Here is a 25,048-nt window from a genome sequence, read left to right as displayed (position 1 = left end):
CGGGAAGGAACCTTCTTGTCGTTTGCAGTCGGGTTTATTTTTGTGAAGCACAATTTTCTCGTGACGTCCGGTCTGATGCATTGGCGATCGAAAGTGTTGAGCATGAACGAAGTCAGGTAGTTATTCACACATGCTTGACCTGGCTTTGCAGTGGATTTCGACCATGAAAAACGTCTTTTGAGGACTGTAACGGACAGAAATGGAGCAGAGCGTCAATTCTGACCCGGTCGTTCCAGACCCGGGTGACAGCAGCGGTGAGGCAGTTCATGGAAAACTCCGGAAGCTCTGTTATCCGAGCAATTCATGGCTATTAACTCCACAACCGTCTTTCTTTCAGGTCGTGTGGTATGGTGGCGGAATTGGACAGCCTTTTGGTGAGTGCGTACATAAGAGCCGATCAAATTAACAGTGGCCACTGAAATGTCATTCTTCCAAGAGAAGAACGTCAGTCAAGACAAACACTGACCGGAGCCACATGAATGTGCCTGGTCCCACTGGGTCTCTTTGCATTGACACCAGGCCGTCTGACGTGACTATCTGCCTCATAGTCGGAGAGTTCGAGTAGAAAGTTCCGGTTTCTTATTCGGGACCTCACTGCTTGCACGGTGGTAACAATGCAACGTTGATGCCACACGGATAAAATGCCACCTGTAACAGAATTGCCATGTATGATGGATACAAGTTTGAAATATGAGCTGGTCTGTGTGTGCTACTCCATCTGGTGTTGACGCCACAATGATAGGAAGAAAGATACTTGGCTGTTTTAATTCCACTTATCATTTGCTCCCCCATTGGCTGCACCAAATAGTTGAGGAAAGCTCTCATGGCTTCCTGTGGTTGTTATTGTCGCTATTACCGTTTTGTCACCACTCCAGTACTGACCTACTGACCTGGTGTTGCACAAGCGTTGAACTATTTTAACTCACGGGTTATGTCTGACCTTTGACCCGGGATAACCTACCACAAGCACAAGAGAGAATTTTTTTAATGTGTGTGAGTTACATCTATGAACTTTTATGGTTGTCTTCTTGTTCTATAGCACTGTCCTCTGGATTCTTTAAATGCAGGTTTCTCCCCTGCACTTCAGTGGCATAGGCAATAGAAAGAAAACTCCTAGTGTTGGAAAATGGGGAAAAATCTGAAACTCACTTTTTTAACTCACTCAGTTGCTCTTTGTCCCTTCAAGTAATCTACAAGTGGCTGTTGTCGACATTGAGCCATTCGCCAAATGAAACTTTTGTTCATGTTGTCAGACTCAACATCATCCTCGCTCTTCTGCAGGCTCCTGGGATTGTGCAACAACTTTGCTTATGTGGTGATGCTCAGTGCTGCTCATGACATCCTCAAGAAACAAGAGTCCGGAAACAACACAGCATCTGTAAGAACGTGTCTTCCAGTTGTACTCTCAATCGAAGGGTGTTCAATCTCACAGTCCTGTCTGTTTGGACTTGCAGATCTCCGCTTCATCATCAGTGGGCCAGCAGGAGGGGAACAGCAGTGGGAACAGTAGCAGCTACGACTGCAACCCTGCGTCGACTGCGGTAAGTGAGAATTAATGACGTCCTGCTAATGTTGGCCAGATTTCACAGGTGAGGGGCGTCGTGAATTACATCCACGGGATTGCATTTCTTTATTACTCCATGAAAGACCATATCAGAATGCATGTCAGCAAGCAAAGTGATTTTTTAGTGGATTTAATAACAGAGATATTGCCCTTCTGAGAAAGAAAAGAAGCCTAAGAAAATGTTACATATAATATCTGTCTGTGCAGACGGTCTTGTTGGCTGACATCCTACCAACGCTGATCGTCAAACTGGCAGCTCCGTTCGTCATACACAGAGTGCCTTATGGGTAAGTGGGATCACACACTACTAAAAGGGTTTGAACTGCTTAGTGGGGAAGAGCTTTCATGGCATCTTTGCTACGTTCTTGTTTGCAAAATCCCACTCAGGGCTGGGCAAACTGCTCTACCTGTGCCACCCTGGCCCTTTGAGCACCTGTTCGCCCAGCTGTGAGCGACTGAGATGATACAGTCAGTGGAAGAAAACAGGCCATCAGTCATTGCTCATTTGTATCCCCAAACTTGCTTCATCAGTTGGAGACTTAAAACATCTCTGATTCCAGGTTACGGGTTCTGTTCTGTGTTGTTATGGCAGCTACAAGTTTCCTTCTGGTTTCCCTCTCTGCATCCATGTGGCAGAGCATTTTAGGTAAGAATCTGCTCCTAGGTGTTATTGTCAGTGAGCTGAGTCAGTCATAGACTTATTCCTAACTGCGAGAATAAATGGTGGCAGTTTATTAAGCAACGGGATTGTCAGTGTCACCTTGCTGGGCTTTTCCACTTCCACATAACAGCAGAAGGTACAGGATCCTGTAACTGTAATAATGGAAGTCATCACTCACACCACACCACAAGTAGTTGGTCACCATCTGCCTGAGAGCTTATGGATGTCTGGACAACGATAGCAACAAATGTCTTCTGGAGAAGCTTTAAGAGAACATCAGAGAGGCTTTCAGAATATAGAATTGTTTCTGAGTGTTTTCTCTCTGTGCTTCAAGGTGTGGTTTTCGCCAGTTTCAGTGCTGGACTCGGGGAGTTGTCTTTCCTCTCTCTCACCGTTTTCTTCAGCAGGTAAGAAGCAGTACAGGGGAGTATACAGGTATATATATATATATATATATATATATATATATATATATATATATATATATATATATATATATATATATATATATATATATATATAATAAAGTCAAAATGAAATGACTTTTAGAATCTCTGTCTAAAAGCTGGTTATTTTGAGATCTGTCAAGGGTTAGACAGAATGGTTAATGCTCCTCACCTAAGCTCACGATGTGCTACTCTCTTCTCAGACAACCTTTTAGTTGTGCCCCCTGCATGTACAGACTGGAGAGTATTTACTGCATGATGTATCAATGATATGTTATCTGAAGATGGACTGAAGGACTATTGCTTTCTGGGTCCAATGGGTCTCTTACACACACACGATCGGAATCAGACATATTGACACACATTTCACCCTGAGGCAGCTGTGTGCCACTGTGTCAGTGAATATTTCATGGTTCTGCATGACTTGATGTGGTAGTGGTAGAGCATCCCTGGACCACAGGTAAACACCATTGCCTTGGGAATGTTCATGCTTATGTGGCTGATGTTTGCAGGGATGTCTTAGGAGGCTGGGGCTCTGGGACGGGTGGTGCTGGCGTTGCCGGCGCCCTCCTCTACTCGGCTCTTACCCAGGCTGGTCTGACACCCCGGGTTACTCTCCAAGTCATGCTGGTGGTGCCGGCCATCATGCTGGTCAGGTGAGTATTGGTGAGCTTGTTTTTGCTCACATTCATTGCCTGCCCTGAATGTAAAAAGTGAGAACCTTCAAAACCTGTTTGTGCTGTTACATGTTAAGGATGTTTATTCTTGCAGTTATTTTGGTCTTCTGGTTCCTCCCACCGCATTGCCACAGTGGAAGAGCAAGGAGAAAGCATCAGCAGAAGGCAGCTCAGAGGACAGACAGCCCTTGATAGACGACGAGACGGAAGAACACAAAGCAACACGCGGTACGGATTACCCATCGTTTATCAAACATTCTCAGAATTGTTGGTCAGTCGGCATCACAAGCATTTAGAACTCCTGTATCGAAACATGGACCCGATAGTTATGATCCAGTCATCTGTGTGAAGTCTCCAATGAGGGACATTTTCGGACATGATGGAAAAATTCGAGAAAACCTTTGAAAGATGAAGAAGGAATTAAGTGAATTATGAACTCAGAACAGCCATACTCTTATTGGAAATGTTGAGTCTTGACTCTCGCACTGTGACCTGAGAAAGTCTGTTTTTTTTTTGTAAGATGAAATGTTGCTTTTCCTTTTACTTGAATGTAGCAAAGAGCAGAAGACGTGAAGCTCTTACTCTTCATGAGAAATTCCTGGTCATCAAGGTAGGTTTCCTCCTGTCTGTATGTGTTGGTGGCTGAACCAACATTAAAAAGATTTCATTTCCGAATTTGTGAGCAGGGTCTGCTGAAGTTTGTGCTCCCTCTGGGCCTGGTCTACTTTGCTGAGTACTTTATCAACCAGGGTTTGGTGAGTCCTTTTCAGGCCTGTCTTGGTCTGGAAAATGTATATGTCAAGTTTAATGTTTAGCGGTTTAAACTTACAGAAAAAAGAAAAGTACGACCTCAGATCTCGAAACACATTGGTAGAAACACAATTACAAAATCATAAACAACATAAACGTGAACTGGAAAAGGGGCGTTACTAAAACCTGCCGTTACAAATCCTGTCACTGAATTCACAGATTGCTTTTATAGAATATGTGGAGGTCAGGATGTGTGCGCTCTTCATGTTACATGCCATCATTTAGTCCCAGCTCATGAAGTACATTAAAACTGTATTGTCCACATAGTAGTAAAAACACTGGAGAACCTTCACACCTTTCACAGGGGCAGTGCAAAGGGATCCTCTTTTGCGTTCGTCATTTGTCCTTCAGGGCTACTGAACAAAGTGGTAGTAGAACAACCACTGGTATTTCATTTTCCTCTGTTCTCATGACTGCTTTAAAGTAACATTTCATTTTCCTGACAGATGGAACTCTTGTACTTCCCAAAGTTCTTCTTGTCCCATGCAGAACAGTACCGCTGGTCAGTAAATGCCAGCATTGATGAAACGTGTGCTGTGAATATCACCTTGACTGGTTGTGTCCTCTATGAGAAGGTATCAGACGCTGTATCAGGTGGGTGTGCTGGTGTCCCGCTCCTCCCTGTGTTGCATAAAGATCCGACAGCTGTGGGCGCTCTCTTGGTTGCAGGTGAGAAGCTCATGTGTGTTCTGACCTCAAATCATCTTCATCTTTGAGGGAAAGATGAATTCGATGCGACAATGCTTTTAAGTTTATGTTCAAGAATATCGACGTGTCCGCACTCTGTCTTGCAGGTAATGAATGCAGTCCTCTTGCTTCTTGCGGTACAGTACCACTTCCTACCAAGTGCCTGGCTGGTGTTTGTTATCATCTTTTACGAGGGTCTGCTGGGAGGGGCCGCCTATGTCAACACCTTCTTCTTCATCAGCAAGGAGGCAAGTATCACCTTCATTTCTGCCTGACCTTTGTTAAGTTACAGTTATTACAACAATGACAATAATGCTAATGGAAAATGTGAATTTTACGACAGAAGAGAGAACTTTAGTATGAACTGTTCTTCGATATAAAGCTTTAAATGTCTGTGTAATAGTGTGATGTGAAATATGAAAAATGCTCATTTTAAAATAAGACTTTATTTTACTTTGGAAACTGCCACACACTAATTATTGTTGTAATTCGAGTTGGTGTTAATGACTTGCTATTAGACCAGAAATGACTGGAAATCAAACTTTTAAAAAATTAAATCATTAATAAAGTATGACAATTAATGTTTTCTTGAACAGTTTTACCTACATTTACACAAGGTTTTTCATAAACATTCATACAGCCACCACAAACACTGTCCTTCTAAGTATAAGCAGACTCCAAAAGAAATGTAAGATATATAAAATAAAATATATTGATTAAAAAAAAGACAGATCTGTGCACAATATTAACTGAGAAATACGTTTGTGTTCATTTCATTTCTCTATTTTAGATTAGATTAGATCCTTTATCAGTCCCAAGTAAGCTTTAAAAATATATAATATTAAAACAAGGGCCTTTTTTTCTTTCTGAGGTGCATTGAAAACGGTGGATAGAAACGCAACGGGGCAGCAAATACATTATGATTAATCTGTGTGCAAACATTTTTCAATGATCACTTGACACATGTTCTGTTCCAGAGTGAGGAGCGACACCGGGAGTTTGCCATGGCCACTGCCAGTGTAGGAGACAGTTTTGGCATTGCCTTGGCTGCTCTTGCTGCCTTACCCACCCACCAATACTTCTGCTCACTTTAACTCCCGTCAGAGAAGACGTCGGTGCTCAGTGGAGCTACATTGTAGCAGAGAGGAGTGAGACGTCGACTGACAGTCTGCCTGAAAATAGGAAGCAAATATCTCAACACAACACAAGCTAACACAAGCGAAGTCTAAGCCAATATTTAGCTATAACTCAACCACTCTACCCATGTTTTCTTTACCTTTTATGTTTCATTGTAAAAGCCGGGGTCGTCTTTTTTCATTAGCCTGAGGTTTTAAATGACCTTTAATTTACTAAATGTAATTTTATTTAGAGTTTCCTCTAAACATATTCAGTCATACTAGGGTACTATATTTTAGACAAAAGCTACTGTTAGGGTAGGCTATTATTTATAATAGTTTCTTTAATTTCTTTGGACAGTTGAAATATAATTCATGTGTGTTTTGTGCTGCATTGTTTCACACACTTCATGAAAGCTGTGTTTTCCTAAGAACAATTGTTAAACAGCTGCATTGCAGAACCAACTGCAGTCATGGCAACAATTCCAGACCAGTAACTGTATAACCACCTACTGCTGCACAGTTAACGCATGACTCAAATACACAGCAGGGCGCTGCCATCAAGTCTTATCCTCGCGACTGGCTGTGATAGTGGTCATTAATTCTCCGCCCTACAATATTGTTATCCTGGTACATGAATTGCCTGTTGTTCTGAGAACACATACAAATCATTTCTGCAAATTGCTCAGTGTATTACAGCCATGTTACGATCATAATAACTGCTCCTGCCTTTTTAACTGCACCATTGATGGATGATGATGATGGACTAATGAAAAACTGGAATTTTGCTGTTTGGATTGGATTTATGATCAAGCAATTTTATTATCAGAATTTTCTTCATTGTCAATGTTTGCTTTATTTGTAATAAACAAATTGATTTTGAATAACAATTTACTGGTAGTAATGAATAACTGGATTGTTCCAATGTTTCCTCATTCCTTGATGCATCTTTTGTGTTGAACATCCCAAACTGTCCTCCCACGCTGTCACTTCCCAACACCGTCTATGGTACCATCAGGGACCAATCCAAACGTGAGAACTTCTTGTTCTGTCTTTTTTGGTGGTGAAGACTGTTGGGTGCAACTTTTGTTTGTTTCAGTTGAGACCTGTCTACACCTGCCAGATTTTTCTGTTTTTTTTTTTTTTTTTTTTTTTGCATCTGTCTCAGCTCAGGTAACCAAACTTTGGGGATGTTGTGCTCCTTTTTTTTCCTGTATTGAAAAACACAGTGAGTGCCTTTCTTATTTCGTGTGAAATTTCGAAATGGCTCACTGTAAAATGCATTTGATGGAAATGACTGAGACTGAGTCGTTTGTCATTTGCGTGCCGTTTTTCAACAATAACAGCGAAATCGCAGAGCTGTGAAGTGTTTATATCCCGCCCCGATTGACATCACATTTTGTGAGACGCGCGCAATGTAGATCAAAATACTGGCTGTGGTAGAAGTCCGTCAAAACGTTTGAAACGTTTGGCCCCGTGCATTAAAAAGTCAGTGCGATCGTGTTCCCATAGCAAACGCACAGGACAGTGGTAAGTGGATCGTCCTCCACAAGTCCACCCCACACGTACCTTCCTCCACACTGTCGACGGAGGCAGCGGATTGTGCGTGTGTGTACGCGTGCTCTTTGGACCGGAAGTTCCAGTCAGTCGCTGCCATCGTCATCATCAGACCTGCAGCTAACAACCGGCTGGTTCCGCGAGGGAAACGCTTGGCCGGCGACAGAGTTTTTCGGAATGATATATTGGACTTTACTGTTATCGTTTGATTTACTTTAAGGTAACGTCTTTTCTACATCAATGACATTTGTCCTTGGAGCTTTAGCTTGGTCTTTGTTCACCGTAGTTAGCCCAGACGCTGTCGAAGTTGTGGCTAACACTTGTTAGCTGTGCTTCTCGTCAACTCGGTAGTTGGGGAAAAAGACGCGACCAAACTGAGTTTAGTTCTCATGGAAACAACCACGCGTGAGCACGTGTTAATCGTATGGCTTTTGGTCGGGTGTGATGTATATGGCGTTTGAAAATGTTTTTCAGTTGACAAGTTTAGCGCTGACGTCGTTAGCACTGATGTAAGCTAGCATGATAGCTATTAGCTCACCCTACCGGCTTGCAACGCCCCAAGGCCTCGGTTTTGACGAACTTGTGTCGCTGTGATTCCAAGCCTCGGTCACTGTAGCGTTTCCCGGTTTAAATGTAGACAAGGGTTTGAGTAGGCTGAATCTTAAAAGTAGAATTTCCGTCGCTCGTGGTCCGTCGCTTGTTTAGATTGGTGGTGTTAGTGATGTTATGTGTGTGACTCTTACACAGTATGTGTTTTGCTGTCTGCTTTGCTTTATGGAGTCACAAAGAGCATGATCCATCCTTTATGCACAAATTACAAATTATCATGAAAAACGTGCGAGTGCAATGCTCAAGAATCTGAGAAATGAACAAAAATGAATTGATCCGTTTGAACTGTTTGTAGTTCAGGTGGGGTTCTTGTTGTGACTATACAATACAATTACTTTCAAATCTTATTGGTATAACAAATTGCAGAATGTGTTGCTTGCATATCTTGTTTGAGCGCTGCATTGTTTGCCTCTACAGATTCTGGTTTTTGACCGTCCCGGAAGAGGTGGAGGAGTTTTCGAGAAGTTTTTCGCTGTTCCCTGAAAAGAACCATCCTTTATTTTTGTGAGTGCACGTAAGAGGAGGAGAGAGCTGAGTCTCCATATGTGTGTAACAATGGGGGATATCAGTGACCTGGACCGGCAGATTGAGCAGCTCAGACGCTGTGAACTCATAAAGGAAAATGAAGTCAAAGCTCTTTGTGCAAAAGCCAGGTACGCTTTATTTTTGCTTCACTAATGTCAGAATTTTTTTTTATGTGTATACAGCATGACTTCAGCCATTCTGTACCAACGAAACTAATAGAGAAATATGCAACAGGAATGATTTGACTTGGAACAAGCAGTACTTTAACAAAAAAAATGGTGAACCTGTTAAATATTTCTGCAGCTTACAGACATGCAAGTTATGTCTTTCTCCACTGACCTTCAATGTTAAATAGGGCTGGTTGACAGCGTTATGGCCACTTATGATTTCATCATGATTGGTCAATCAGATCACAACGCTTATTTGTAAATTCATTCTTTAATACATTTCTACTCGTATTCATACATTAGATTAGATTGTAACATTCCAGGATTTAACAAATGATGAGTGAAGTTTGCATTGTGGATTTGATCAGTTAATTGTTCATTGCAAAGTGAATAAGTTATGTAATATTAAGGACCTTCCATTTTGTATTTATTTTATTTTAAAATTGTTTTTATTATACACTGTTAGTCAACATTAGTTTAGTATTTTTTTTAATAGTGAGTTTTGTGTGTGATTTAGTTATGGAGAATAAAACATGCAAAATCGACCTGTGGAACCTTAAAAAAAATTGACCATGACAATTGATGAACCCCTAATGCTAAAGTTTTGACAGGTGCTTTAGAAGCTAAATTGGTTTTTTTTTCAAATCATTCCATAATACATTTTTTTCCTGCCAGTGAAATAATCTCTCTACATTTGTGTTTTCAGAGAAATTCTTGTTGAAGAAAGTAACGTCCAGAGAGTGGACTCTCCTGTCACTGTGAGTTACTTTTTTTTACATTTGCTAAGTTGACACCAAGAGGAAATTTTAATTGTTTTTGTCTCGCAGGTGTGCGGCGATATTCATGGTCAGTTCTATGACCTGAAGGAACTTTTCAGAGTAAGTGTATTTGAGCAAGAGACACAACAGTGTTCAATGAATGTCAACTTACCTTTTTTTTTTTGCATTGACTGCACCAGTGTCACTCCCTCACCTTTATTTGCATTGTTTAAGAATTCAATTCACCAGAGACAAATCACAGGAAATGTATTTCTTTAGTCTCCAGAAAGGGGAATAAGTAAATAAATAACTTATGTAAAGTAAGTTATTTATTTACTTACCTTAAATAACTGTTTTGATTTTCACAATCTTTTTTGCACTGTTTTATTCTAGTTTGGTGAGTTTCCAGACAACTTTCTATTATTCTTTGCCTCAACTTGCTTCATAACAACAATGATTCTCTCTCTTCACATTTTGGAGCTGATTAGTTTTGTTCTCCTTTTAGTTTTTAGCCGACTTTTAAACAAAGCAAACTATGCTAGTCTACGAGTGTCAATGTGAGACGTCACGTAGCTGGTTCTGCTGTGTAGACTGTCTTTGGCATTGTCGGACAGACGAGGAACACTTCTTTGTTGTGAGTGTGAGCGAAGAAGAGCACCATGCTGCTTGAGCAGCAGGGGTGGTCTACCGCCACAATTGCATATGCAAGTTCAGTCGCTTATGTTTCTAAGTGTTCTGCTTATTCTTGTTAGGTGGGTGGAGACGTGCCAGAGACAAATTATCTCTTCATGGGAGATTTTGTGGATCGAGGCTTTTACAGCGTGGAGACGTTCCTACTTCTGCTCGCTCTCAAGGTATAATGTGCTTTTTTTTATTGATTGTCAAAACGGTTCAAAAGTTTGATAACAATTGTGTATTTGTTTCGGGATTTCAAATGGCTGATCTGTATGGGAACTAAACCACCTGACTCTTGCTGTCATTCCTGCCGTCTGTTTTCACTGAAATTGGTCTGATGTTGCATGTCATGATCTCATGTGAGGACACTGGATGTCTCAGGAGGCTGTGATTTGTCCAACTGTGATAGTGCTCAGATGACAAGCTGCATTAAGCCGTGATAACTGTCAGTTCTATTGGTTACTGACTAATAGAAAAGGTTTTGATGAAGCTGGAGCCTTCATCATGAACCAAAGCACAACAAACAAATGTTAGTCACTGCAGTTCATAAATACAGTGATGAAGCAGAGTTGTATTTTGGAGTGGATATGTTGGAAATGTACTGTACCTTCTCACGTGACATCTGATTTTTGTTAATTGAATGAATTTGTTTTATGGTTGCAATATATGTTGGGACTTTGTTTCATCATTGATATTTGGTTTTTCATGTGCGGTTCTCAGGTACGTTACCCAGACAGGATTACATTGATCCGGGGAAACCATGAGTCACGACAGATCACACAAGTGTATGGTTTCTACGACGAGTGCCTCCGCAAGTATGGCTCTGTAACTGTGTGGAGATACTGCACGGAAATATTTGACTATCTCTCCCTCTCTGCAATCATTGACGGCAAGGTGAGTGGCAGCATCTTGTGTCCCCAGAACATCATCTAAAACCTGTCGTTTTGATCGCACAACATTTGATGTGGTCTGTCTTCCACAGATCTTCTGTGTGCACGGAGGCTTGTCTCCTTCTATTCAGACCCTGGATCAAATCAGGACCATTGACAGGAAACAAGAAGTGCCTCATGACGGGCCCATGTGTGACCTCCTCTGGTCAGACCCTGAAGGTACCCAGATTGTTTCCAGCTCCATTTTGTATTTGGTGGTAAGAGCGGGTTGTCATTGCCGTCCTTTCATTTTCTGCCATCAGACACAACAGGGTGGGGGGTCAGTCCCAGAGGGGCCGGCTATTTGTTTGGCAGTGACGTAGTGGCCCAGTTCAACGCTGCCAACGACATCCACATGATCTGCAGGGCACATCAGCTGGTGATGGAGGGCTACAAGTGGCACTTCAATGAAACGGTGTTGACTGTCTGGTCGGCTCCAAATTACTGCTACAGGTACGTCGCACAGCACAGCACAGCACAGCACAGCACATTTAATCCTGGGGTGGATGGTGGGATTCTCTTTACACTATCCCACTGCAGAGTTGGTCAGTAAGAACCTTTTATCAGTTCCCCTTTAAGTCTCTCAATGACCCAACCTACAGCAATAGTTGTTGGGGCATCGATGCTGTATGTTATTGATCATTCAGAAGAGCTTGTGTGAAGGAAATGTGGAAGAAACGTTGCGACCTCTACTGGCATGTATTTTAGGCAGCTCCTGGATAGATGGATCACAAAACTTTAGTTTGGCAACTAAAGTTAGCCACTCACTTTCAGCTGTTGTTGACTTTAAAGTGGATAAAATGTAGTTGATGGTTTCTTTATTTTCCTCTTTTCAATGGAAATCACTGTTGGTTAGTTGCTTTAATTTAAACAAGCAATTGAAACCGCTTCAAATTTTTCTGACTTGTATTGTGTAAAAATGAAGCATGTATTTTCTCACCCTCTGGTCCTGCAGATGTGGCAACGTGGCAGCCATCTTGGAGCTGGATGAGCATTTACAGCGCGAATTCATCATCTTTGAGGCAGCGCCGCAGGAGACCAGAGGGATCCCCTCCAAAAAGCCAGTGGCTGACTACTTCCTGTGATGTGGCCGAGTCGTGTCAATGTCTCCGTTGCCCTTTAAAGCAGTTGCCCTCCACTTGCAGCAGGACACTCTTGTCTGTTCCACCCAAGAATATTCGGGACATCAACCCCCTGTGAATTACACACAGATTTTCACGCAGCTAGATTTTGCCTCACTGCTTCCATCTGACGCTCTCTGTGGGAGGATTTCACGCGAGGCAGAAATTGGGTCCATTTTTTTTTTTTTTTTGCATCCACTGTTCCAGTATTTCTGCTTCCTTCCGATGTAGTCTTGACATCTGCCTTCACCATCACAGACTTCTCTTCTAGTATAGCTTCTGATTGACAATGAGGTGATGCTTATATAGAAGCTTGATGATATAATTTAATTTCTTTAACACATGTTTTTGATTGTTCACAATGATGTCAAGGTTCTATGAAAAAATGTGTTGCTCTATTGCTTTTGTTGAACTCTGATTATGAACATAACCAGTGCTGCTCCACACACAGCCACTCAATCACATGTACCTACTCCAGACAGGACAACTTCATCTCGCTCATCACTCTCTCATGATTCCTTTTTATCTCTTGAAGTCTCTGTAGGTCTGTTGATTTTTGATATTGTCAAATAAAGTTTTTTGTATCAGTATGATTTTCAAAGTTTTATATGTATATGCAATACAATTCCTTTTGAATTGCGGATGGTGCTGACTCACTGGTTCACAAACCTAATATGTAAATCGTGTATAGTGGGTGTGGGAAATGTATTCCGAAGGGTCCACAAGGTCTACTGTGACATATGTGATGGGTCATCATGCCAAAGGACAGAAAGAGATTAACCTTGGTTTTGTTACTTAAAAGATATAAAACTATGTCAAGGTAGGGAATATGTTACAAGGGTTTTTTTTTTCACTATATCTTTAAATCATTTGCTTAAAAGACATTGGAGGAAAATGCTTTTCAGCATACATTTATTTTGGAGTTCTGCTCTGACCTGAATCCCATGTCTGATCGATCGCATTTCCAAGATTTAAAGGATATTTATTGCCAATCCGGTGCATTGGGATTTTGTCCCTGGTGTTTAAACCCGTATTCACTCGTATGGATGATGGAAAAAAGAAGTGTGGACATGAGACATCTCAAGTCCTATGTCACGAAAGGCCATGATCAATGTTCAATCTTAAAGTACCGATCTTAAATACGTTCATATTTCAGCCTCGTCCATCAGAATATGAATTTCATTTCCGCTCATAACTAATCGGACAGGAATGATGAGCAGAGTTGCTTGGATAAACAGGATGGACTTGTTGAACTGAATCACCATCATGAATGCGCGGAGACAGCGCCTCCCTGTGGTCTGAGGAAAGTAGTGAGCGAAAGTTGTGTGAACAAAGAAGCGTGTGCCATTATTTTTGAGCGTCTCCGTCTTCCGTAGTTAAATCGGTCATCTGACAAGCGTCGGGGCTTGTTTTTCTTGAAACACCAGCCATCCTCGCTCCGTCTCGTCCACCTGTGAGGTGACCGGGAAGCTGCAGACGCCAGAAATCCGGAACTTCAGTCGCAGGAGAAGTGTCCCAGGCGAACGGTAAGGCGCTTAAAATCTCAGGTTTGGTCCCGCGGGAAGCAGTCCGGGGCGCAGAGGAACTTTCACACACATTGTTGAACTTCCGATTGTGGTTCAATTGTTCACATACTGACGCGCTTTCTGGACACGACCGGCCGAGAATGAAGGACATATGTGATGTTGGGGCGTGTCCCAGAAGAATGAAGCGCCTGGTTTGGACGTGTCTCAAACATTCGTGTCCACCGTCCGCACTCCATTGCCGAGTCGCTGGTTCTATTGATTCTCTGTGACTGGGTAGATGAGCGCAGCGACGTGTCCGATTGTAGTGTTGCAAGTATTTTACAATGAATTAAATTGTAACGCTTGTAGTTGACCGGCTCTACTCTTCACCACAGCGTTGAAAATGCTGTGGATCCTGTTGAATTCTTATCCGAGCACACCGAGACGATGAGGGCTTTGACTGCCGGGTGTGTGTGTTACAGGTGAAGACATGGACACCAAGGCAGAGGTGGTGGTCAAGCTGCGCTCGGCGTTTCGCTCCGGCATCACAATCCCCGAGCAGTTCCGTAGAAGTCAACTGGTGAAGCTGAAGACGCTGATAAAGGAAAATGAAGAGCGGTTTCTACAGGCGCTGCACCAGGACTTGGCCAAGGTAACACACAGAACTCATCCAAGAAGAAAGCTTGTTGGCACCAACTTCCTGTTGTGTTCCTCAGCCCAAGTTTGAGGCCATCCTGTCCGAGGTGGACATGGTGGTCAACGAGCTGGTGTACGCCATCGATAACCTGCACAGCTGGATGCAGCAGGAGTACGTCAGCAAGAACCTGGTGGGTGCGACTCCATGTCCTCCTGTCACTCACTATCTCAAAACGGAACGGGTTCAGGGAATGCCTTGGCACGTGAGACAAGATGGCTTCCCCAGATCATTTTCTCATGAATCAAAACAGGCTTGATGCTATCAGCTGACTGGCACTGCTGCGTTTCCTCTGCAGGCCACCAAGCTGGACGACTGTTTTGTGCGCAGGGAGGCGCTGGGAGTGGTCCTGATCATCGGCGCGTGGAACTACCCGCTGCAGCTGCTGTTCTTACCCATGGTGGCAGCCATCGCAGCGGGTGAGAGAGAGTTGACGTGTGACTCACCGGCTTGTCACCGACTCCCTTCAAGTATTATGAGCAAGTGGTTAGAAGCTAGGGGAGATGTTATCCATCATGGTGTAACTGGTGTGCAAAACAATGTATCCATCAGTGAGAGTGGAATCTTGTTCGACAGGTTGACCGTTAGGTGACATTTATTCTTCACTTAACTCTGAATGTCCCTTGACAAATGTTAGCTGATCATGGCTGGTCAGTTTACAGTCGGCTTGTTGGGCTTCTGTGGCTCTCCTCTGCTGCTTGGTCCCCCCCCCCACTTCTGATCAACGGCTACTGCTGGGTGATGGGTTTGACCCTGTGACCTCTGAGTGAGTCCGTCAGATCGTGCCTCTGAAAAATATTCAGCAAGTATTCAGTCAAAAGCACTTTTGAGAACTTATTGCCTACTATGTTTGAAACCCCAAAATAGTAAAGTTTATAGTTAAAAAAAAAAAGTATAGAAGTTTCTTCATTCAGTTCCTGACATGTCTACAAGGTTGAATGCTTTTGTTTTCCTTGTTTCCTCTTCATCTCGTCTTTTGTAGCCTAATTTATTGAAAATATATCTGTTCGCTTTTTAGGAATGTTAAGACATTGTCCTGAACATAAATAACAATGAGACCGAGGTGTGGAAGAGGATTAGGGCCAGTGAAGAAAAAAAGAAAAATCTGACTTTAATCTCAGAATTCAGACTTTTTTTTCTCAGAATTCTGACTTTAATTTTAAAGTAAAAAAGTCAGAATTCTCACTTCAAAGTCGGAATTCTGAGAAGAAAAGTCTGAATTCTCACTTTAAAGTCGGAATTCTGAGAAAAAAGTCAGAATTCTCACTTTAAAGTCAGAATTCTAATATTCTAATCCTCTTCCGTACTAATCCACTTCAGTCTTCCCTGGTGCAACTTTGAGTCCCTTTTGGATGAGTTTCTCTGTGTGAAGACCCCATGAAAAACCAATGTGTTGCTGAGGAAAACTTTTACGATGAGAGTTGAAACCTGCTGTCATCCCTCTGACAGGAAACTGCGTCATCCTCAAGCCTTCAGAGGTCAGCGCCGCAACAGATCTCCTCGTCGCAGAGCTTGTCCCCAAATACCTGCACCAGGTTTCTTCAATTCTTCCTCCGTGTTTGTAAAGTCATGACGTTCGTTTAGGTTCATACCCAGTGACTCACCGGACGCGTGCGTCTTTTGCTGCTCCTTTTTTTGGCAGGACTGTTACGCAGTTGTTCGAGGAGGAGCAGAAGAGACCAAGGCCCTTCTTCAGAATCGCTTCGACCACATCTTCTACACGGGTGAGAGCTTCCCCCGGGAGTTACTGTGCGCCCATAGTTCTTTCGTCCAGTTAGTTACAGTGTTCGACTACGAGTAACTTGAAGCAAGAAAACCCAAATGGCAATGTTGTATTATGTGGTTTCACCCTCCTCAGGTTCGCAGGCTGTGGCCCGTAGCATTCTGCAGGCCGCAGCCCCCCATCTCACCCCGGTCACCCTGGAGCTGGGCGGCAAGTGTCCCTGTCTGATATACGGTCAGGTCAACGTCACTTCAGCGGCTCGGCGCCTGGTGTGGGCCAAGTTCTTCAACGCTGGCCAGAGCTGCGTGGCTCCAGACTACGTGTTGTGCTCTCAGGCCACGTGTGACGCACTGCTGCCGGCTGTTCGTGAAGCTCTGGACGCCTTCTACACTAAAGAACCACAGAAGTGTCCCGACCTGTCTCGCATCGTCTCCCAGCGACACTGGATTCGCCTCACTGAGATGCTGAAGAGGTCCAAAGGAAAGATCGTGGTGGGAGGGGAAAGCAACCTGGAGGATAAGTACATCGGTAAGAGCTGTGTTTGACTGTCTCGTATGCTGGTTTGGTCTTCAAAGGTGTCTCTGCGTTGTGACCGCTCAGCTCCCACTGTTGTGGTGGACGTGTCTGAAGATGACGCACTCATGGAGGAGGAGATTTTCGGGCCCATTCTGCCCATAATCGCCATCGACACTCTGGAGGAGGCCATCAACTATGTCAACCGGAGAGAACACCCTCTGGCCTCCTATGTCTTCTCTGAGGAGTCTTCGGTGAGATGGTACTTCAAGCACTTAAGGTGTAGCTTGTTCTGATGATGTTTCCTGGGAAGGTGGTGAACACTGTCTTGGACAAGACCAGCAGCGGGGGCTTCTGTTCCAATGATGGCATCGTGCACATGACCCTGCCAGGCCTGCCATTTGGAGGTGTTGGTGAGTGGTTCTGGTGAACGTTTTTTTTTCCTTTCTCCCAATGTTAAATGTTTTGATGTATACGGGCCCCTAAGGGCACATGAGCAAAAAAAAAAAGAAAAAAAGGGAGAAGTATTGCGAGATATCACAATACTATTTTTGCAATATCTTGTAATACAATTTTGTCCCTTTAAGAGTTCAATGGTGACAAGAAGCTGTTTCTGTTTTCTGGAGACCACTACAGTGTTTGAGTGAAATAAAATAAGAAACTAAACTACTGAATGGCTGTTTTTGTCCACTACCAGCAGATGCTACAGTACTTTTGCAACATCTCACGCCGTTCAAATGTATTGATTCTGCTGCGAGAAATAGAGGAGTCATGGAGGATGACCAAAACCATGCTTGGGACGAAGCACGGACTATATGTCCTCATATTTTTAGTCCAATTTCGAAATAAAATTCTTTCCCACGGATGCTGACTCGCCATCGGTATGGTGGTTTGAAGTAGTTACGACGTCACTTCAAACTAGTATTGCGAGATCTCGCAACAGTATTTTTGCAAGATCTCGCAATACTATTTTTGAAAAACTTCTTTTTTTTTTTGGTTATGTCCCCCTAGGGGCTCCGTAGATGTACATGATGCACCAGTTCAACGGCATCATTCTTTGGTATGAGGTCCAGTCCAAACTACTAACTTTATTCTCCTCCACTAGGGGGCAGCGGTTGGGGTAGCTACCATGGCCGCTGGGGCTTTGAAACATTCAGCCACCGTCGAGCCTGCATGATGCGCGGCTGGGCTCTGGAGCGTCTCAACAGCTTGCGGTACCCACCGTACCAGGATGACAAGCTTGGCTGGCTGCGCTGGACCACCAGCAAGTGCATCCTCATGTGATGGCCTGAGGAGCTCAGTGTGGTGCGGTGATGTGTGTGTGTGTGTGGTTTTAGATGTGTCGGTGAAGTTGGAGGACACTATTGGCTTTAGCCAAATAGATGGAAGCCTCTTTTGAAAAGCTGGAATTAAACCTCACTCACTGTTGCAGCTCACACCTGTGTGACACAGACTTGCTTTAATGGCAGCTCTACTGCTTGGTTGTTGTTTTTTTTTATTGGTTATACATTTTTAAACTGCTACAGAAGCCTTAGGTCCAATGATCTTTTATAATTTATATTTTTGCACTATTACTATCTGCTTTTACTCAATGGAAAATGTATGTGATTACTTTGCTGGTGTCTGAGAGGTTACCTGGGGCCTAGGAAATAAAGCTGGGCTTTGACGTCCTACGTTACATTTTAACATTGGCTGCATGGAAGAAGACGATCCTCAGTTGTCAAGTTGTGTTGTACACCTAAGCTTGAAGGGGTGAGCATTTGCTGCTGTGTATACAGTAGAAAGTGTATTGGTTTGAAAAAAATATACCATGATTGATATGTTTATTTTAAATAACTTTCGATTTTGATCACAATCTATGTTGCTTTATTCTGGTTTGGGGAATTTCCAGACAAAATTTGCCTCAGCTTCTGAACAATGATTCTTTGTCTCTTCACGTTTTGGAACGCATTGTCGTCACGATCTAATAGTTCACGATTCAATGTCATCACATCGCTGACCTCTATCTCCGGACGAATGAGATGAAACTGGATCATTTCCCTCGGCACACCTCACCTGACAGTCCGTCCAGGAATACGTTCACGCTCACGATGCGTCGCTGAGCAAAGCTGTGACTGGTCAGCACACTGTTTGATAGAAACTACCATATAAACATTTAAATGCTTTCTAAACTGAGATGAACAAGCCTTTTCCTCCTGTGTTCGACCACCTTCTGTACTGCTTTAGTACGCATGCCAATGACGTGAATACATGTTTCAACAGCTATGACACATGTTCTTTTTTTATTGTAACACCCCCCCCACCTCCTTTTCCCTCCGCCGGGGGTGATGTTACATTCCTCCCCACCAACTGTGGGCGTGCAGACGGACCAATATAGAGTTCAGACACAGCTGGGACATCCCAGAGTATCTTGGTGGGTTTTGAAATTTCAACTGTTGCCTGAAGATAAACACATTTCAAAAGCCTTCACTGTTGCTGCTCAGCAGTGGTCAGTACCTGACGAAGGAACAGCCAGCAACACAGACCCAGGCTCCCACAACTAAACTGCCATTTTGGGTGTCACCACCAGAGACAGACACAAACACCAAAACTGACATGAAAATAAAAAACACCACTGTCGTCGATGTCTGCCGTCCTTGAAATTAGGAAATTGTTATGTGGCTCTACCGAAAAATTCTATTGCGACTTCGCATCTCTGACTTCACTGGTCTTTATTTCATAATCAATAAATAATAAGTAATAAAATATAAATAATATGATAATAATTATAACTAGCCACAGATAATTTAATCTTAACATGTGATTTTATTTTATTTGTGGCGTATGTTTGAGTGAGTAATACAGTGATACGGTTTGATAAATAAAGTTCTAACCTTGTATAAGATGTACAGTATCTTTTCATAAAAAATATTTGATGTGAAATGTGTTGTAGTTGTAGAGAAGTGGATCCGGTCTGGAAATCGTTGAGCTTATATTAAGAAATCCATTCAAGTGAATGATATTTCTCACAAAGCTTAACATAGGCCGTGCTCTAAGACGACGAGTGGAGTGTGTCACCGTCCCCATAGTTGTTATTCATAAGCAGCTGACTCATAACAGCTGGTTGCTTCCTCCGTTCATCTTTTCAGTGTTGGCATATCTTTCTTAAGACTCCAAAGGGATATTCCAGGGCTCACTTGATCACATAAAGCTCTGAGCTCATGGCTCTGGAAATACTCGGTGGGCAGGACTGAGCCGCGTTATAAATGTGGCAGGCTCCCAGTCAAGGACTCAGACACTGAGGAGCTTCCACATAGTCTTCCTCTTCTCTGGAGCGACACAAGAAGCAGCATGCTGGCCCAGCGTTCAACCCTTTCCAGCCTGTTCAATGACGACCCTTTCTTCAGCCAGGAGTCGCTGTGGCCCTCGGCGTCTGGAGCCCTCTCACAGTTGCAGGAGGACTTCTTCAACAGAAGGCCTAAGATGTCTGAGGGCCTCTTGAGGGAGCTCAGTGACGACACCGAGCACTTCACTCGTCTGCCCCTCATCCCCTCATTTGCAAGGTAGGCAGAGAGTTTTGTGTTTGTCTGAGTAGGTTCTTGAACCAGTCATGAGTTTAGTGGTCCACCATTGACTCGGTGTGGAGCTTCTACTTCTCCTCTTCTCCTTCTCAATGAATTAAAATGACCCTCTGTCCAGGTTGCAGAATGGTGAGGACCAACAGAAGGAGATGAAGAAGACCGCATTGCAACCGAGAGTGCCACAGACCACTGACGCCCATGGGAACCTGCTGGTCACCCTGGATGCTCGTGGTTACGCCCCCAGTGACATCACGGTCAAACTCAAGGACAGGAGCATTGTTGTGGTCGCCCAGAAGAAGGCTGTTGCTGAAGAAACCCAGTCCTGTTCCTCCTCCTCCTCCGCCATGTCCTCCTGCTCTATGGCTTCATGTCAGATGGGATTCACCAGAAAGATAGACCTTCCTGAGAACCTGGACCTGTCAGCTCTCTCCTGCTCCCTGATGGACAATGGACAGCTGTGCATCTCTGCCCCCGCTGCAACGCAACAGAAAGATGAAGAACATGAGGTTCCAACCCGCTTCAGGTCCTCACTGGAGTTTCCGATCAGCAGTGACAAGACAGATGTGTGACGAGGAACTCAATAGCACTCACACGCACACACACACACTGAAGCACACCATTTCTTAAGAGTGTTTTTTAAATGTAAATCGAACCATTAATGTGTCAAATAAAACGCTTGATCTCAAAGCCGTGAGCAAATTTCTCTTTACTCTTAAGCGCCCTGTGGTGGGACAAATGGTACTCCAACTGCAATGATTTTTATTTGTCTACACTTTTTTTAATGCATGCTGATGCTTTGTGGACGTCTTTGATGTTCGTTGTGTGCCTTTAATGTCATTCGTATGTGTCAGTCTTTGTTGTCATTGGCTGCTGTGACATGTTGAATTTCCCCACAAGGACATCTAACAATTATTATTATGATTTGTTTGTATGATGCAACTACTTTTCCATGGGGTCACTTTTTTTGTGTGTCACAACATTTAATTTCTGTGACGTGAAATAATTAACTTAACTGTTAGAGTTAAGGGGGTTCCAGGTCTGGTTTACCCAGATGTTGTGTGACAGGCATTTGCCTCACTTCCTCTTGCTACGAAGCTCAAGCAAATGACTTCCTGATGCCATATTGTGTGAGCTCCGCGAGTCAATAACCCCATTGCTCTTGGATTCAGAGTGCTGAGTCAGCAATTTGAAGTTATCTAAGTAGATGAATATCTTCCACTAAGCTCAGATGAGGTGCTGCCTGCTAATGGTTTCGTGGCTTCTTGATTGTGTACAATGCTTTGAGTCATGTTGAAGCAAATGCAACAAAGGCCCAGTGACTTCAACCCTTGCCTTTGGCCTGTGAAACACACAGCGAACAGCAACAGTGAACCTTCCTTTGTCTCATCCCAAACAACAACCCAAACGATTTTGCTCACAAATGCTCCCCCAGTGGATGTGGACCTTATTTAGAGACACGACTCACCAGTTCACACGTGAACTATGTCCCTCATCAGGAACTTATAACAGACACTAAATATTACAAGTGTCCCACAAGGACAACAACGGCTCATGTTACTTGACAGCTTACATGCTCTGGCTTTGAATGTGGCACTGTCTGTCAGCTCATCAGCTCCACCCATGGTTTATCCTCAGTAACTGAACATATGACGTCACTGTGACGTCGTGAGGAGCAGTACGTTTAGTATTGAGAGGCACATCACACTGAGAGGAGCCAGCTGAGGTGGCTCGGGCGTCTGAGCCGGATGCCCCCTGGACGCCTCCCTGGGGGGGTGTTCCAGGCATGTCCGACCGGGAGGAGACCCCGGGGAAGACCCAGGACTCGCTGGAGAGATTACGTCTCCCGTCTGGCCTGGGAAGGCCTCGGGATCCCCAGGGAAGAGCTGGAGGAGGTCTGTGCAGATAGGGAAGTTTCTCCGAATGCTGCCTCCGCGACCCGACCCCAGGTAAGCAGCAGAAGAAGATAGAGAAGAGAGGCACATCACATTTCATCAAACGAACAACAAACAACTTCTGGTAAAGTATCATGGTGAAAGCATCATGACAATTCTAACCATCAATACCATTCAAGGATTTGTCCTCAAGAATGTTTTTTACTTTAGAGTGTAGTAATCGACCACACCGCTAGATGTCAGTGTCTCTAAACGACAACTGACCATACATGTAGCTTTCTCCATTTGATCTCAACTCAGTCTCTCGAACTGGCATTAGAGACACATTAAAAAAAACACTCGTTAAATTCCTACCATCAATGAGGACATGAAAGTCAAAGTTTGCTAAAAATGTTGGTGGTCGCTTGCCTTGCAGGGATCCGTGTTTGTACAGGAGGTGGGAACAAAAAGACACGTATGAAAGAGGTGTTCAATCTGCCGGCAGCGTGTGTGTGATGGTGCATTGTTGTTTGAAGTGCGTCCAGGCTCCTCTTGCTTCATTAGCTCACTGCAGGGGGCCATGTGGCCACGATCCAGACTTGTTCTTTCTGGGTCTTCTCTCATTTGTCTTTGTCTCTCTCGAATAGGTCTCAGTGCCAGAGCACGCTGGGACGCACGCGATGCCAGACATGACTTCTGCATCAGCTTTTATCATAGGAGGCCGCTGCAGATAACAAGCTGGGATCCTCTTCCTTCTCCGTTGCTTGTTTTGATCAGTCGTCAGTGGCTCCAAGAAGTCTTTACACAGAGCTGTGCCTCAAATGATTGATCCTCACCATTAGTCTCGTTTTCTGCTTTGTGAGCCCAAACTCAGTTCAGCTATTCCTTAAGACTAAAATAATATAATGTTATATTTATATATGTATATATACACACACAGGTACCTCGGTTCTCCACCACAATCTGTTCCAGGCGGCCGTTCGAGAAGCGAATTGTTTGAAATCTGAATGGATTTTTCCCATTACAATGAATGGAAAAAGAAACAATGCGTTCCAAGCCTTAAACTAGTCTTTTGTAGGAGTGAATGTAGAGTGTCTGCAGGTGCGCTGTTCCTCTATGTGTGTGGCCGCTGCATGTGGGAGGGGTTGCCGAGTGAGTGACGTCTCTCCAGAAGTGAAGAGGTGCCCGGTGCGTGTCCAGCTCTGAATGTGCGCTTCTGTGCAGTTTGGCTGTAACAAAGTCATAAACCAAGTCACGCTCTGTCCCAGACTCGCCTCATCCCTGTCCCAGCTCCAGCCCACAACAGGACATCAAACCCTGGAGTGAGCGCTCCAGCACCTCCCCTGTGACACTCTACCACGGTCCAGTGCGGAGACAGGAAAGGTTTTACACCTCAATATGAAGAAAAAACAGTCAGTAAATGGAGCTAACGTCTGCATACAGAGGCTGCGTTATACACAATAACAAAGCGCGTCGTGGGTCAGCTGATCGGTCGGTGCACGTTACGTTTTTTCCGGCTTTTTCCGGGGGCGTTCAAGTTCTGGATTTGCTTTCGCAAAAAAAATCTAGAAATTTTTGTTCGAATTCCGAGACACTCGAAAACCGAGACACCACTCTACATATATAATCGGATGATCCAAGCTGAGCTGGGGTCATAACTACTTCTTCTGTTGTTGTTTGATGTTTCATAACTGTGAGTAACCAGTGATTAAGTGGAAAATGATATGTAATGTTATTGCTGAAAATTCCAGGCGTATTGTTATATGTGTTTGGTTGCTCAGTAGATATATATAATCTTCAGCATGACAAAACCTGCCTACAATCCCCAAGATTCCCAAACTTGGTGAATGGTGAATGAATGAAGTTCTCATTCCATCTCACACACAGGTGGATTTACTTTATTACATTACATGTATAACATGTTTCGCCTGTATCATACAGAACACAATCTTTTTTTCCTTGCATTAACTGAAAAAATTGTTGGAAATTTTGTGGAAAATACACAATTTTGCATTCAAAGGAATTGCCTGCAATGCCTGTGGTGAAGCTTGATGCCTGGCTTGTCCAGTTCCCTGAAAAAGGTGCTCCTGATGTGTTGATTTTCATTTGAACTTTACTGTTTGCAAGAAAAACAGACTCAAAATCTGTTTCAGCCGATTTTCATTTAGTATGACATTGGGTTCCTCAGTGTGTTTCCTGTCAGCAACTTAACACACCTTGGATCATTGTCATGACAAAAGGTGAACTGTGCGTAACCTCCATACAAATTATATATTTGATTGAAATGGGTTCCAGTTGTCCTAACACCTAGACATCTAGAGACCACTTCCCAGTTAAAATATACAAGATTATTCATTTTAGTTTTCTTGGTTTTTGATTTATAAATCCCTGGACACCGTAAAATGTAAAATTTTGTTGCTTCCTTTTGATGAAGTCTACTAAACTTTTGTTGTTGTTGGTGTTGGAAAACCAATGTGCTACATCATAATTCCATATACTTTCATCTTAATTCAGTTGCGTTGAAGATGTTGTCAAACAAAGTCAGTATTTCTCTGTTGGGCCCTGAAAATGGAAGTTTCTTAGCAAGCACGAGGGAGACTCGGCGGCAGATGTTTCTCTGGTAGTGATGGAATGTGGCCGTGAAAGTGTGTGTATGCTCGCACTTGGGAGGCTTTTGTACTTCCTAATCTGGTGTCGTACTTTGCATTTCTAATGTCTCCCATGTGCGTCTGTGTGTGTGTGAGCGAGTGTGTGTCTGCTCCGCAGCCGGCCTCGTCTGTGACCACAACTGTGTTCAGAATAACAATGAGCATCTTAGGCTTCCCAGACTGCATTCCCAGTGTGTGTTTTTGTCAAAGGACGGAGTTGCCCTTTGAGTTTC

The 25,048-nt window shown here is 43.6% G+C and overlaps 4 protein-coding genes across 4 annotated transcripts; all 4 read left to right on the top strand.

The window, feature by feature from the left end:
* The first annotated feature begins 56 nt into the window (after positions 1 to 56).
* cln3 (CLN3 lysosomal/endosomal transmembrane protein, battenin) lies at positions 57 to 6,850 on the top strand. Its single transcript, XM_053851286.1, has 15 exons — positions 57 to 254; positions 338 to 374; positions 1,282 to 1,378; positions 1,455 to 1,541; positions 1,772 to 1,851; positions 2,125 to 2,210; positions 2,560 to 2,632; positions 3,184 to 3,327; positions 3,443 to 3,576; positions 3,903 to 3,958; positions 4,035 to 4,103; positions 4,605 to 4,660; positions 4,734 to 4,827; positions 4,953 to 5,093; positions 5,823 to 6,850. Exons 1-15 carry the CDS (start codon positions 200 to 202, stop codon positions 5,937 to 5,939), a joined length of 1,326 nt encoding a protein of 441 aa, XP_053707261.1. The 5' UTR covers positions 57 to 199; the 3' UTR covers positions 5,940 to 6,850.
* A 727-nt stretch (positions 6,851 to 7,577) lies between these two features.
* On the top strand, positions 7,578 to 12,885 carry LOC128750788 (serine/threonine-protein phosphatase 4 catalytic subunit B). The gene is made up of 9 exons (XM_053851288.1): positions 7,578 to 7,737; positions 8,544 to 8,779; positions 9,525 to 9,576; positions 9,646 to 9,696; positions 10,329 to 10,430; positions 10,972 to 11,145; positions 11,234 to 11,360; positions 11,444 to 11,633; positions 12,136 to 12,885. The coding sequence occupies exons 2-9, from the start codon at positions 8,670 to 8,672 to the stop codon at positions 12,263 to 12,265; spliced, it is 936 nt and encodes a 311-aa protein (XP_053707263.1). The 5' UTR covers positions 7,578 to 7,737; positions 8,544 to 8,669; the 3' UTR covers positions 12,266 to 12,885.
* A 796-nt stretch (positions 12,886 to 13,681) lies between these two features.
* Positions 13,682 to 18,406, top strand: aldh3b1 (aldehyde dehydrogenase 3 family, member B1). Its single transcript, XM_053852779.1, has 10 exons — positions 13,682 to 13,827; positions 14,289 to 14,458; positions 14,523 to 14,633; positions 14,799 to 14,919; positions 15,950 to 16,035; positions 16,143 to 16,224; positions 16,359 to 16,751; positions 16,824 to 16,990; positions 17,050 to 17,149; positions 17,842 to 18,406. Exons 2-10 carry the CDS (start codon positions 14,297 to 14,299, stop codon positions 18,018 to 18,020), a joined length of 1,401 nt encoding a protein of 466 aa, XP_053708754.1. The 5' UTR covers positions 13,682 to 13,827; positions 14,289 to 14,296; the 3' UTR covers positions 18,021 to 18,406.
* A 140-nt stretch (positions 18,407 to 18,546) lies between these two features.
* hspb9 (heat shock protein, alpha-crystallin-related, 9) lies at positions 18,547 to 21,039 on the top strand. The gene is made up of 2 exons (XM_053852780.1): positions 18,547 to 20,278; positions 20,415 to 21,039. Exons 1-2 carry the CDS (start codon positions 20,067 to 20,069, stop codon positions 20,863 to 20,865), a joined length of 663 nt encoding a protein of 220 aa, XP_053708755.1. The 5' UTR covers positions 18,547 to 20,066; the 3' UTR covers positions 20,866 to 21,039.
* The last annotated feature ends 4,009 nt before the right edge of the window (positions 21,040 to 25,048 follow it).

The sequence above is a fragment of the Synchiropus splendidus genome, chromosome 19 (genome assembly GCF_027744825.2).
Source record: "Synchiropus splendidus isolate RoL2022-P1 chromosome 19, RoL_Sspl_1.0, whole genome shotgun sequence".
NCBI classification, from domain to species: Eukaryota; Metazoa; Chordata; class Actinopteri; order Syngnathiformes; family Callionymidae; genus Synchiropus; species Synchiropus splendidus.
This window is presented reverse-complemented; position numbering and strand designations above follow the sequence as displayed.

Excerpts from the sequence above, each read along its gene's own strand:
- aldh3b1 (XM_053852779.1), top strand. The coding sequence starts at position 14,297 with ATGGACACCAAGGCAGAGGTGGTGGTCAAGCTGCGCTCGGCGTTTCGC. Across the intron at positions 14,634-14,798 it reads AGTACGTCAGCAAGAACCTG|GCCACCAAGCTGGACGACTG; the intron begins GTGGGTGCGACT and ends TTTCCTCTGCAG. Across the intron at positions 16,036-16,142 it reads TCCCCAAATACCTGCACCAG|GACTGTTACGCAGTTGTTCG; the intron begins GTTTCTTCAATT and ends TTTTTTTGGCAG.
- hspb9 (XM_053852780.1), top strand. The coding sequence starts at position 20,067 with ATGCTGGCCCAGCGTTCAACCCTTTCCAGCCTGTTCAATGACGACCCT. Across the intron at positions 20,279-20,414 it reads CTCATCCCCTCATTTGCAAG|GTTGCAGAATGGTGAGGACC; the intron begins GTAGGCAGAGAG and ends CCCTCTGTCCAG.
- LOC128750788 (XM_053851288.1), top strand. The coding sequence starts at position 8,670 with ATGTGTGTAACAATGGGGGATATCAGTGACCTGGACCGGCAGATTGAG. Across the intron at positions 9,697-10,328 it reads ACCTGAAGGAACTTTTCAGA|GTGGGTGGAGACGTGCCAGA; the intron begins GTAAGTGTATTT and ends TATTCTTGTTAG. Across the intron at positions 10,431-10,971 it reads TACTTCTGCTCGCTCTCAAG|GTACGTTACCCAGACAGGAT; the intron begins GTATAATGTGCT and ends TGCGGTTCTCAG.
- cln3 (XM_053851286.1), top strand. The coding sequence starts at position 200 with ATGGAGCAGAGCGTCAATTCTGACCCGGTCGTTCCAGACCCGGGTGAC. Across the intron at positions 4,661-4,733 it reads CATGCAGAACAGTACCGCTG|GTATCAGACGCTGTATCAGG; the intron begins GTCAGTAAATGC and ends CTCTATGAGAAG. Across the intron at positions 4,828-4,952 it reads GGGCGCTCTCTTGGTTGCAG|GTAATGAATGCAGTCCTCTT; the intron begins GTGAGAAGCTCA and ends TCTGTCTTGCAG.